Source organism: Microchirus variegatus, assembly GCF_963457635.1.
Source record: "Microchirus variegatus genome assembly, chromosome: 10".
NCBI lineage: Eukaryota > Metazoa > Chordata > Actinopteri > Pleuronectiformes > Soleidae > Microchirus > Microchirus variegatus.
In genome coordinates this window covers 3,969,217-3,982,429 of record NC_139811.1, presented here as the reverse complement: position 1 = coordinate 3,982,429, position 13,213 = coordinate 3,969,217, and the positions used below count along the sequence as shown (strand labels likewise).

At 41.9% G+C, this 13,213-nt stretch overlaps 1 protein-coding gene across 3 annotated transcripts in view; it reads right to left on the bottom strand.

The window, feature by feature from the left end:
* Positions 1–13,213, bottom strand: part of LOC310933004 (voltage-gated potassium channel KCNC1-like) — a gene marked incomplete at both ends in the record, with an annotated part of 85,013 nt that overhangs the window by 28,453 nt on the left and 43,347 nt on the right. For all 3 annotated transcript variants that reach the window (XM_083896428.1, XM_083896427.1, XM_083896426.1), the window contains 3 exons: positions 2,971–3,183; positions 10,547–11,408; positions 12,791–12,922. In XM_083896428.1, coding sequence (XP_083752554.1) covers positions 2,971–3,183; positions 10,547–11,408; positions 12,791–12,922 — 1,207 coding nt within the window. The remainder of the gene's footprint in view (positions 1–2,970; positions 3,184–10,546; positions 11,409–12,790; positions 12,923–13,213) is intronic.

Genomic DNA, 13,213 nt, shown 5'->3' with positions numbered 1-13,213 from the left:
AAAAAAAATGATATGCTTGCAAAAAATATTTTTGTCCATCGTGACTGTGATTATAGTTCATCCTAAAACACGCGTGTGTGTGTGTGTGTGTGTGATTGTACTGTGTGCGCTCTGTGAAATATAAGCAAGAGTTAGAGACGTAATGAGTTAGCGTTAGCATTAGCGTTAGCTGTCGTGAGTAAGCTAATGAGCCTCATCAGTGATGCTGCTAATAAATAAATAAATACATAAATAAGGATGACAACACACACACACACACACAGAGAGTTGAAACAGTTAAAGAGTGCATGAATGTTACTGTAAACACGTGTGTGTGTGTGTGTGTGTGTGTGTGTGTGTGTGTGTGTGTGTGTGTGTGTGTGTGTGTGTGTGTGTGTGTGTGTGTGTGTGTGTGTGTGTGTGTGTGTGTGTGTCCTGATATATGTCCTGTGATATAATGTAAAATACTGCATGTATTTCTCAATATTCTGTTTACTCTTGGTTTTCCAACTTTGTTGAAATGTTTTTTTTTTGGTAAATTTTAAAAAAAATTTGTCCACATCTGCGGTTTTTTTTGTTCCGTTGGAGTCGATGGATATGAACCAAATAAAAATAACCCTGTAGCATGTACACGAGGCTGCGCTCCATCTATGAAACTATAACATATTTTTTTTATCATGTAATGATATTCCTTAAATTACAAAAATACACAATATATAATCAGATATTTGATTCAGGCACGTGTTTGTTTGTGTGTGTTTTTATATCATTGTTTTATTTGCTATCCTTCTCCTTGTATAGTGTTGTTTATGTGTGCGTTTTATTCCATTTATTTAGTTTTTGCATTCATTCAACGACAGTATTGTATTTGTTTGTGCGTCCAATCGAGCGGATGACTGGGCGTTCATGGACGTGGGTTCGGCTCTAAGTTTGTCCTCATGTCTGTCGCACATGTGATCGCGTAAAGTCTGTTTATGAGACGTTCAAACGTAAACAAGTGTCTCAGCTCAGTCCAATAATCTCACTCTCTGACCACAGTTCAAACAGCAGCCACTGACACATGAGTGCAGATGGAGGTGCTGCAGCAGCCCCTGCAGTACCTCTGCAGTACAGATGCAGACCTGTACTGTACTGTGCTGTACTACAGCTGCTGTTTGTGTGTGTCAGAGTCTTGGGATGAATTTCAATGCCCCCCCCCCCTCCCTTTTAAAAGCCCTCAAACCCCTGAACCCTCGTGGATTTGAGTGTGTGAGGAGCAACAAGGGCTTGGAAACGCTATAAATGGGAACGAGGCAACGTAATTATTATGTTACCATGGCAACACGTGCGGCTCCACTCACAGGGAAATTTGGGGACTTTATTTTTTACGTCGTTTGCTCTCTGTTCGACTCAAGGCCTCGTTCGCACTTAAATTAGCAGCTATATTTTGGTTTGGGTGCCTTGCTCCAGGGCAACCCAGCCCTGGGGGCCTGTCCCAGGATTGGACCATCAACCAGTGAATTGGACAAATGGACAAAAAGAAAACAGCAATGGAGCTGCAGTCTTTACGATGTCATATAAACATATATATTTTGAGTGCAGTCCAAAGTTGGAAAAACTAAGCTAGCTTGGCTAAAAACGTCCGTGGCTAACAGCTATGGTAATGGCCGGAGGATTAATGTGCGTTTCATTTTTGTGCCAGCAGGGGGCATCACTGCCAAAAGTCAAGCAGTGTGTGTTTCCCAACAGTGTGTGTTAATCAACTCAGACTTTTGGGACAAAACGTTTCCATTATGCAAAACATTTAAAGAAATGAACCGATCGTCTAACGCTTTATCCTCCACATGAGAGTCACTGGTGCCAATTGTGTGATCAAAAATCACAAAAGGTTCACGGCGACCGATTTATCCATTAGTAACAGACTTTGCCGATTATTTGTAAACTAATTTTTATCATAAATTCATCGGTTTGAACGTTTATTTAAAGCTGCAATATGCAACTTTCAGCTGTCCCGAGATGTCAGGAGACAAATATGACTTGTAAGAGTCCAGCTGACGTTTTATTTTGAAAGAAAAACTCTTCTCTTCCCGGACGAATAAGTCACTTTAGCACTTTTCCGTAAGACAGTTCTCGCACGAGTCGACTCTAATCGTTCAAAAATATATGATTTTATTGTTTGAAAATACATTTGTTCTTTGCTCTGTGGGTTTTTTTGTTTGTGGGCGGGCCTTAGGAAGAGGGTGGGGAAAGTCGTCACGGGCTCGGAGCTCAGCAGATTTACGTGGCAAATATACGAGAAAATAAAGTTTTAAGGATTTACGAGATTAAAAGTACATTTCCATATTAATAAATATAAACGACTCACACGCGCGATTTCTCCCACTGTTTATGTGTTTTAAACATATGAACCGTAATCTGTATCTGTGTGTGAACGCAACCGCTTTATATAATCTATAAATGTGTGTGTGTGTGTGCATGCGTGCATGCGTGCGTGTGTTTTTTATTCTTATCTGTGTGTGAGACATAAAGGACGCCTGTAAAATTATTTATTTATGAATTACATTTTGTGCTGCAGTTTATTTTGTTCATCCTGTGCGTTTGTGTGTGTGCGCGTGCATGTGTGTGCGCGTGCATGTGTGTGTGCGTATGTGTGTGTGTGTGTGTGCGTGCGTGCGTGTTTTTTATTCTTATCTGTGTGTGAGACATAAAGGACACCTGTAAAATTATTTATTTATGAATTACATTTTGTGCTGCAGTTTATTTTGTTCATCCCGTGTGTTTGCGTGTGTGTGTGTGTTGATGACTCTGCACACACTGGGAATCTCGACCAATCAAGACCATGCATCCAGCGACGGCCCGCTGCCGCCACTCAGGCTCCGCCCTCCCGCCACCCCTCCTCCTCCTCCTCCTCCTCTTGCTCCTCCTCCTCCTCCTCCTCCTCTTCCCTCATTCACCCCCCCTCCCCCCCCCCCCCCCCCCACCTCCTCCACCCTCACCCCTCCGCTCTCCTACCTTTCCGAACGTTCCCGTCCGTCGTGCGCTGGAACTCGCCGGCGCTCAGCAGGAAGCAGGCGCGGTCGTGTGGGTAGCGCTCGCGGCTGGTGGTGGAGCCGAGGCCCCCGGTGGCCGGGCTGCGCTCGTCCCCGAGCACCTGGTCGATGGTGGGACAGTCCTCGTTGGCCAGGGCGGCCGCGTTGGCTGCTGTTTCCCCGTTCTGCTTCGAATCTGGGAGAAGGGATGGAGAAACGGAGGGTGGGGAACGTTTAAGTGAGGTGCAAATGAAAGGTGGAGGACATAGTTGGAAGTTGGAAGAGGAACCCGGGGGGGGGTGAGGTGCAAGAGAAGATTAATGGTTGGGGGAGGAGAGAGGAGGGGAGGGTAATGTTGAGAGCACAAAAGCAATAAAAATGGAAAGAAAAAAAAAGGAGATAAGAGCAGAGGTGGCGAGGACAAGGAAAGGAGATGAGGAGATGAAACACAAGAGGAGGAGGGAAAAGAAAATGAAAAAGGATGCAGGAATGACGGATGTGGGAAGGAGAAGGACAAGGAGGAGGAGGAGGAGGAGGAGGAGGTGTGGAAAGGAACATTAGTGCATTGCGATAGTTATCCTGATCACATGACCGTCACACTGCAGCAGAGTGGGCCACACACACACACACACACACACACACACACACACACACACACACACACACACACACACACACACACACACACACACACACACACACACACACACACACACACACAAACACACAGTCAACGACAAAGTGAGGACCAGCATTTCCACTTTATAAATCAACACAATTACAAATATCTACTTCATGAATGACATCTATAAAGAACTACTGGGTGCAGTACCATTAAGATGTCTGCAGGTGGAGCCCCAGAGCAAAAGAAATTGTGTAAAACACCAGGGCTGGAAAACGTGTTTTTGTACCAAATTGAGGAGCTCTGTTAAAAACAGAGTATAGCATGTTTACAACCTAAGGAAGTGATTTGAATGAAAACAAAGTGAGGACCGGCTAAAATGTCCTCACTTTGTAAAAATGACCTCACTTTGTTGGTTAAAAACCACTCACTGGTCCTCAGTATGCTGCAAGTACGAGAACACACAGCTATTTTATTTTGTGAGTATGGTTGTATACAAGGTGATGACCTCAGACTAGGTTATGGACAAAAAGAGATTTTTTTAACGCACAGTATCTCAGATTACGAAAGATGAGATTATTTTCTGGACCATTTTTTTTGTTCGTTTGTTTTACATGAGTTGCTTGAAATCCTCGTCACGATCGTAACAGATGAATGAACGAACGCATCGTCACTAAAATTCAAAACATATCAGTCACTTGTAAGAAGGACAGGTCTGTAAAACACACTGCGTCCGACCGTACTGAACGACAACGAGACGCGAGACGGTTGCAGCAACGTTACGGTAGAAAATGTGACAACAACAAGTGTTTGACGCAAACGAGAGACAACACAACTGCCAAGGAAAAGTCTGAGGCTGATTCAAGACCATGAGCGAACGTCGGTGCTGAGATCGAACGACGTCGACGACTGAACGCCCGGGAAGATCTGCAAAGTGATGCCATGGTGGCGTCATGGTTTCTACTGAACTATGGAGGTTCACTGTATGTCTTTATGTGATCATTGGAGAGGATTTGTTGTTTTTCAAGTATCCGTAGGTTACCAAAGCTGTTTTTAAACTGTTTTTCCAGGATCTCCAAACTGATTAAGTGACTGATTTTCTTGAAGTCGCTCTGTGTTACAGCTTTTTTTGTAACAATTCTATCAATAACGATCTCTAAAACCTCTGATCTGTCTCTCTCTAAACCTCAATACCTTTATCTTCTGCATGTTTCACGTCCACAGCATCTGTCTGTGCCATTTAAACCGTTAAAGTGAAGTAAAAACCCATTAAAGGAAAAGCAAAACTAGACTGAAAAGTCATATCTCAAAGTGAAGTGTCATCGCTTACTCTCCTGCACCAAAGTCCACAGAGAAAAGCATCAAATGTAGCTCGCAGTGACTCGAGTACGGCCGAGTCCACCACTGCCTCGTGTGGTCAGTTTGTGTCACTGAGGTAAATCTGAACGAGGGATTTCAAACACTGAGATTACACAAAATAATAATATGATGAAATGATGATGTAAAACAGCAGATTTTCTCTCCGGACTCTGGTGCAGGGATGCAGACTCAATTTAAGAAGAATTTAAGGTTTAATTTGGTGAAGTTTGTGGTTAAAATCAGGGGCTGTCAAATATAATCTGACAGATTTACTGTTTATCAGAGATGGACACACACACACACACACACACACACTGAAAGGGTACATGAGTAGCAGTAATGTTAGTGTGAAGACGCACTATCGATTAAATATGGAAGAAGTGCAGTTGCAGTGTGTGTGTGTGTGTGTGTGTGTGTGTGTGTGTGTGTGTGTGTGTGTGTGTGTGTGTGTGTGTGTGTGTGTGTGTGTGTGTGTGTGTGTGTGTGTGTGCAGCTGGGATGGATTACAGTGGCAGAGCTTCTTTTTTTTCTTTTTTTTTACGGCTTTTGGACTTTATGAAGTGTCAGGACTGGTTTGTGAGACGCACTCGTTTGACCTTCTTCTTCTCCAGTGAAGACACACTCAGTCGTTCACAGGTAAAGATGTGTTACAAATGAAGAGAAAGAGAGAGAGAGAGAGAGAGAGAGAGAGAGAGAGAGAGAGAGAGAGAGAGAGAGAGAGAGAGAGAGAGAGAGAGAGAGAGAGAGAGAGAGAGAGAGAGAGAGAGAGGAGTGTGAAAGTGTGTAAGACCTGCCTTCATCTTAAAATGTACTCATTTATATGAAACGTAATGCGCCAAATCCAACAATCTGTTTGGTTGTTAGTTGTAAATATAAAGTATATCACAAGAAAACGACTCTGCATTGAAGTAACTGGCACTAACGTCCCTCAAATACACACAGAAATTATTATTTTTCACTTGTCTCAGCCATAATCCAGTTCAGCACCACGGACAGCGCTGAGTCAGTATTACTGTCCAGGGGAAACACAGGATTGTATTATTATTATACTGGACGCAGATTAGAGCTGCAACTAACAATTATATTCGTAATCGATTAATCTGATGATTATTTTTTCAATTAACCTCGATCAAATCTGGAAATGCCGATGTTCTCTAATATGTTGTTTTGTCCACAAACCAAAATGATTCTGTTTTAATGATTTCTTTGTTATGTGGAGAAAAGAAACAAAGAAAATATTCACCTTTAAGAAGCTAAAACGATCAGAAATCTCGTTTTTAATCATGAAAAAAGGCTTCAAACCGATCGATTATCGAACATCAAAACCGTTGATCAAGCACAAATTCCTTTCCAGTTTTCGTTTTAGCGTCTCACCGTCTCCCATTTCCCACGTTTTGTGAGTGTGGCTCACAAAAACAATAACACACCGGAGATCTGTTGATGACGGTGATGCCGACATATAAATCGGCACGATTACATAACAACTGACAGCTCTCGCTGAACACGTGAGAAACATAGATCGTTATAACTCTCGCTCACTGTCTGTGATGAACACAATCACATGATATCTCCTGAGATAGATAAGAAAGTGACGTCATAATCCAGTGTGAACACCACAGGACAGAGGCAGACACACACACACACACACACACAGTGTATGAATGTACACTATCGTCAGCGTTATCTCTGTAAGACTAAGTCTTTTCCAACAGGAAACTCCAGTTGTGCATCGCTTTGTAAAGAACTTTAAAGTCCACAGAGAAATTGGGAGAAAAAATTCTGCATCAAAACACAAACTGCTGCCTCCGTCTTTAACTTCAAATGTGTTATTTTGTATAATAAAACACTGATTTTTCCTCTGTGGAGTTTCGAAGTGGGAGAGCGTGAGAGACAGGAAGTGACTCAAACTTCACTTCCTGTCAGAAAATAAAGCAGCAAACGTATTCTTCTCTAAAATGTTCCCTTGGAGACTGTTTTCCTCAATGAAAAGATGCATCCTTATCCCAGGATGCTTTACAGTTCACATTTATAATGTGAATTTATGATAGGTCCAATCAACACGAGCGATACAGTACACGATAGTGTCCTTTAGACAGCTTTTATTACTTCTATTTCTTTGGTCATTTTAATCTTTTTATCAACAATTACAGTGTCAGGGCACATCATAGTTGAGCACTCTTTCTTATATCAGTGTCCTTATTGTTCAGTGTCTTCTTCTCGTCTTCTGTAATCAGTCCATTTTTCACATTTATCCTTCATACATATTTTACCCGTTTGCTTTAAGTTTTTTGATTTTATATCTGAGTGTTATTTTACGATGACGTCTCTTTTCTGTGCTTTTTAATGTTTTACGAAAAACACTCTGAACGACCTTGTCGTTGAGAGGTGCTGTACAAATAAACTTGCCTGACCCCTAACCCTAGAATAATATTTGAAACAATCGCATCGCATGAATCATCCATTTTTGAGGGACTACTTTCTCAGCAGCAGCGGAATCAGTCCGCCGGTGCCGTAGCCAAACAGGAAGTATGACGCGCCGCTGCTGCTGCTGCTGCTGAGACATAAATCCTTCAAATTGCAAGGTTGCTTTTATTTCAAACATTCTATCAACACAGATATGTACATCGATAGTCTGCCGTTACAATCGATTTGCCTCGGGTGCACTGTGGAGTCGGTATGAGTGTTTCTAATGTCATGCTAACTTGTACCATTGACTTGCGCTAGCATAGCGAACTCGGCTACTAGAAGAACTGAATGAAATTTCTTGAAAATGTCTCCAGACGTCTCCATCACACCGGCTGAGTTGGAAAATAGGTCTTATGTCCAAAATTGCGAACTATCACTTTAACCCCCAATTATGATAGTTTTTTAAAAAGTCTGTGTTTATACCAGGAAAGGTCCCGAAGAGGTAACACACACACACACATTCTTGTACTTGCTGCATACTGAGGACCGGGTTGCTGACAAAGTGAGGACCAGCATTTTCCACTTCATAAATCAACACAATTACAAATATTTACTTCATGAATGACAAAGAACTACTGGTTGCAGTACCATAAAATGTCTGTAGGTAGCGCCCCAGAGCAAGAAGGGCTGGAAAAAAAAAATTTTGGGGTCCAAAATTTGACATAAACGTCATACTGTACTATATAATAATAATAATGCATTATGCCGACCAAAATTTGAAAAAAAAATCTGACCCAAAATTTTTTGTACAAAATTTGACCCAAAATTTTTTGTACAAAATTTGACCCAAATTTTGTTGTCAAAAATTTGGAAAGAACATTTGAAAAAAAAAATTCAACATTTTTTAGAATATCTTTTTTGACAAAAAAAATTTGAAAAAAAAAATGTGACAAAAATGTTTTTAAATAAAAAGTGACAAATTTTTGGGGAAAAAAATGTGAAAAACTTTTTTGAAAAAAAAATTTTTGTCCAAAATTTGAGAAAGAGTCATACTATACTATGTCATCCAAAATGTATTTTTTTTTTTTGACAAATTGAGTATAGCATGTTATAACAACCTAAGGAAGTGATTACAATGAATACAAAGTGAGGACCGGCCAAAATGTCCTCACTCCATAAAAATGACCTCACTTTGTTGGTTAAAAACCCTCACTGGTCCTCAGTATGCCACAAGTACAAGAACACACACACACACACACACACACACACACACACACACACACACACACACACACACACACACAATCCAGAAAACGACTGTAAAGCCACAATCCCGGATTATCAGAACATGTCAGCGTTGGTCACACAGCGTCAGGCTGCGAGGAGAAAGAAGAAGGCGACGGATTTAATATGAAAAAAGTAATAGGCTTCATTTTAAGCTTTTCTCACTCCCCCCCCCCCCCCCAAAACCTAACCGTCATAAATTAAAATCTATTTCCAGTGTACTCTACTCCAGGAAGAACGAGGACATGGGCTTATCATAGTTACAGAAGTCACAGCTTCAAACCCAACCCTGTCTGCTTGATGACAGACTGACACTTTTTTACATATAACCATCTTTTCAGGTCCACTCTCCACTTTAAATTTTTGTCCATGTGTAAAAGCTCGAGTCCAAAAAATCTAATCCTTTTAAAAACCATCAACTGAAACGACCGAGACGATAATGTTAGCATGAAATGACACGTTTTCTTCTTCACTCTGTCCTCACGTCCTCCATCACAGCATCCATGAACCTTCTCGTGACCAAACCATCTCAAACTTAACTCTCTTTACTTTATTTACACCTAAACTGTGATGACAATCTCAGCATCTTTCAGCTCCGCCTCCTGTTTTTCATTACCATTTAGTACGACCTTCCCCTTTCACTTTGAATGGTGAACCTCAGGGATTTAAACTCATGCACTTTTTCTCGACATCTACTCCGTGTTCCTGCTAATCTTCATTCCTCTTCCCTCCAGTGCAGTGCAGACCTGCACCTCTCACCTGGTGCTATTTTTAAAAATAAGGATAATGGTGCATTCACAGTGAAAGTCATACACGTTCATTTGTGGAATGAGATTAATTACAAAGTAAAATTGGCATTGAGGGATGCGTTGAAAATATTTGCAAAAATCTTAAGCAATAATTTTAATGAATTTTTGAAATTCAGGAAATGATCCATTTGCCCTGATGCACTTTGACAGTGAGCTGACTTTCTTCTCAAAAACAAAAAGTATCTCGGAATGACTTGAAATTTACCATCATAATAGTCGGCATCGCCCTGAACAAGGATGCGTTGAAAATATTTGCAAAAATCTTAAGGAATAATTTTAATGAATTTTTGAACATCAGGAAATGATCCATTTGTCCTGATGCACTTTGACAGTGAGTTGACTTTTTTCAAAAAAACAAAAAGTATCTCGGAATGACTTGAAATTTATCATCATAATAGTCGGCATCGCCCTGAACAAGGATGCATTGAAAATATTTGCAAAAATCTTAAGGAATAATTTTAATGAATTTTTGAACATCAGGAAATGATCCATTTGTCCTGATGCACTTTGACAGTGAGCTGACTTTCTTCAAAAAAACAAAAAGTATCTCGGAATGACTTGAAATTTATCATCATAATAGTCGGCTTCGCCCTGAACAAGGATGTGTTGAAAATATTTGGAAAAATCATAAGGAATAATTTTAATGAATTTTTGAAATTCAGGAAATGATCCATTTGCCCTGATGCACTTTGACAGTGAGCTGACTTTCTTCTCAAAAACAAAAAGTTTCTCGGAATGATTTGAAATTTTCCATCATAATAGTCAATATCGCCCTGAACAAGGATCTGATGAAAATATTTCATCTATATATTATATAGATATATATATATCTATATATATATTTATATATATAGATATATATATATATATATATATTTCATATATATCTCTTAAGGAATATATATATATATATTTCATATATATCTCTTAAGGAATAATTTTAATAAATTTTTGAAATTCAGGAAATGATTCATCTATCTATCTATCAACACACTATACACAACTATATTTAGAGGGGGGGGTTTACACACATGTCTTTTCACTGGAGCTCTTCCATACACTCAGGTTGAATCACTCACCTGCCCTGTTGATCTCAATGATCTCCTCCTGTGCCAGTGGACAGTCTCCCGTTCCCATCATGCTGCCAGATCCAACCATGCCAGGCCCGAGCACATTTCCCATGAGCCTGTGGGGCGAGGCGGTCGCCATGGCCAAGGCGTCCGGCTTGCAGTAGTTGGGGCTGCCCGGCTGCGGCGCTCGAGGGATGTGCTTGTTCCTCTTCTTGGGGAGCTTCTGCTTGGCCATGGCCAAGGAGTAGTACATGCCGAAGTTGTTGACAATGACAGGCACGGGCATGGCGATCGTTAGCACGCCAGCCAAGGCGCACAGGGCGCCGACCAACATCCCTGACCATGTCTCAGGGTACATGTCCCCGTATCCCAGCGTGGTCATTGTCACCACAGCCCACCAGAAACCGATGGGGATGTTCTTGAAGTTGGTGTGGGCCGCGGCCGTCGGGTCGGCCGGGTCGGCGCCGATGCGCTCGGCGTAGTAGATCATGGTGGCAAAGATGAGGACGCCCAGCGCCAGGAAGATGATGAGCAGCAGGAACTCGTTGGTGCTCGCCCGCAGAGTGTGGCCCAGGACCCGCAGGCCCACAAAGTGGCGCGTCAGCTTGAAGATACGCAGGATGCGGACGAAGCGCACGACACGCAGGAAGCTCAGCACGTCTTTGGCTGTTTTGGAGGAGAGGCCCGCCAGCGCCACCTCCAGGTAAAAGGGCACGATGGCCACAAAGTCAATGATGTTCAGGGCACTGCGGAAGAACTCTGCCTTGTCGGGGCAGAAGATGACGCGCATCATCACCTCGATGGTGAACCAGATGACGCAGATGCCCTCCACGTACGTGAGCCATGAATCCGTGACGATTTCATAGACGACCTGCAAGAAAACAGTCGAGGTATAATTATTATTATTCATTTGGGACAAGGTAAACGACTATTCTAGCTGCAAACTTCTGGTTTTCAATGGAACACATAGGTGTATAGAGGCCCATTTCCACTGTTCTAATGGTACATTGTGTTTGCTAATGGTGTTAGAAGACTATTGGATGATTCGAAAACCCTTGTGCGATGATGTTAGCACAGCTGAAAACAGTTTTGCTGGTTCTTTGACGAAAGGGCAAAATGATTATTTTGAATAAAAATCATTATTACTAATCTTGTAATGTATTTTCTATTCATTTTGCAACTCTTTTAATGAATAAAAGACTTTTAATGGGAAACACAACAAAACTTGTATTGGTGACCCCAAGCTATGTAGCAAGCAAACCCCAACATTTGAAACTGATTTTATTTTTGCTTTCCAGCTGCTCAGATATGAGAAAAATAAGTTTAAAAATCACAATATTAATGTTTTTGGGTTTTTTTGTAATAATAGGTACTTGTATGAGGTACTGACACATACAATAATGTATGTAATGTATTTGCTGCTTTAGCTCACAGTCAGACGTCCTTTTCTGACTGGAAACTGCAGATTATGTCAGGTTATAAAACCACCCATCGTCCATCTAATGTACTAATCTAATGTTTTTAGCTCATGAGTCACTTGAGTTGCTTTCTGTAAAACCCAAAATTTTAATCACCTAACTCGAACAAAATAAGACATCTGAACGTCTTGACAGAGGCAGCAGTGGGATCAACAGCTCCTGTGTGCTGTGATTTAAAAAACACTGATTTTCTCTATGGACTTTGGTGCGGGGAGAGTGAGTGGTTTCACACACTTCAGTTTCCAGTTGGAAATGTCCTTTCAAAGGTGAAATAAAGTGGTAAACATGTTGTTAATATGATGGTATGTGAACAGTGGGTGTATAGAAACTCTAATAATAAGAACAATCTGGTTCTCTAAGTCTCGTCTAGTTCAAAATGCCCCAACTTCATCATCAGAGAGCAGAAGCAAACACTCGATGGCTGCATTAACAATAGCATTAGCATTAGCATTAGCATTAGCATTAGCATTAGCGTGTCTCAGACAGGTCACAGAAAGTTCCTCGTACAGCTGTGGCCTAGTGGGGGCAGCTGTGGCCTAGTGGTTAGGGCTTCGAGCTCGAGACCGGAGGGTAGCCGGTTCAATTCCCGACCAGTCCGCAGTTGAAGTGCTGTTGAGCAAGGCACTTAACCCCCTCACTGCTCCCCGAGCGCCGCTCACTGGCATGGCAGCTCACTGCGCTGGGTTAGCATGTTCTCCACCTCGCTGTGTGTGTTCACTAACTCACTGCAGAATTGAATTTCCCCTTGCGGGACTTAAAGGGTTCTTAATCGTACCTCCTGATGCGTCACGTTGCCAATGGTGACGTTCTCTGTTTTGTTGTAGATGGTGTTGAAGACTTCGTGGGTCTCCAGGCAGAAGGTGGAGATGGAGAGGAGGATGAAGAAGAGCGAGGCCAACGCCACATACTGCAGAGAGAGAGAGAGAAAGAAAGATGAAACCTGTACTCTGTGGTTACAACAGGTAACTGTTAAAACCTGGTGGTGCAACACGGTTTCTCCGGCTGATTCAAGCCTTTGTTTGTCATTAGTTTTTTTTTGTGTGTGTTCATGGAAGTGATGCTGGAAGGAGGAGGAGGGGGGGGGGGGGGCGGAATTGGAGCATTGCAGTACATGGAGAGCAGTGGTTATAGCAACAGCCTGCAGATAGGGGGTGCTGACGACACGCTGAGGAGGACGGAGCTGCTGCAATCACAGTGA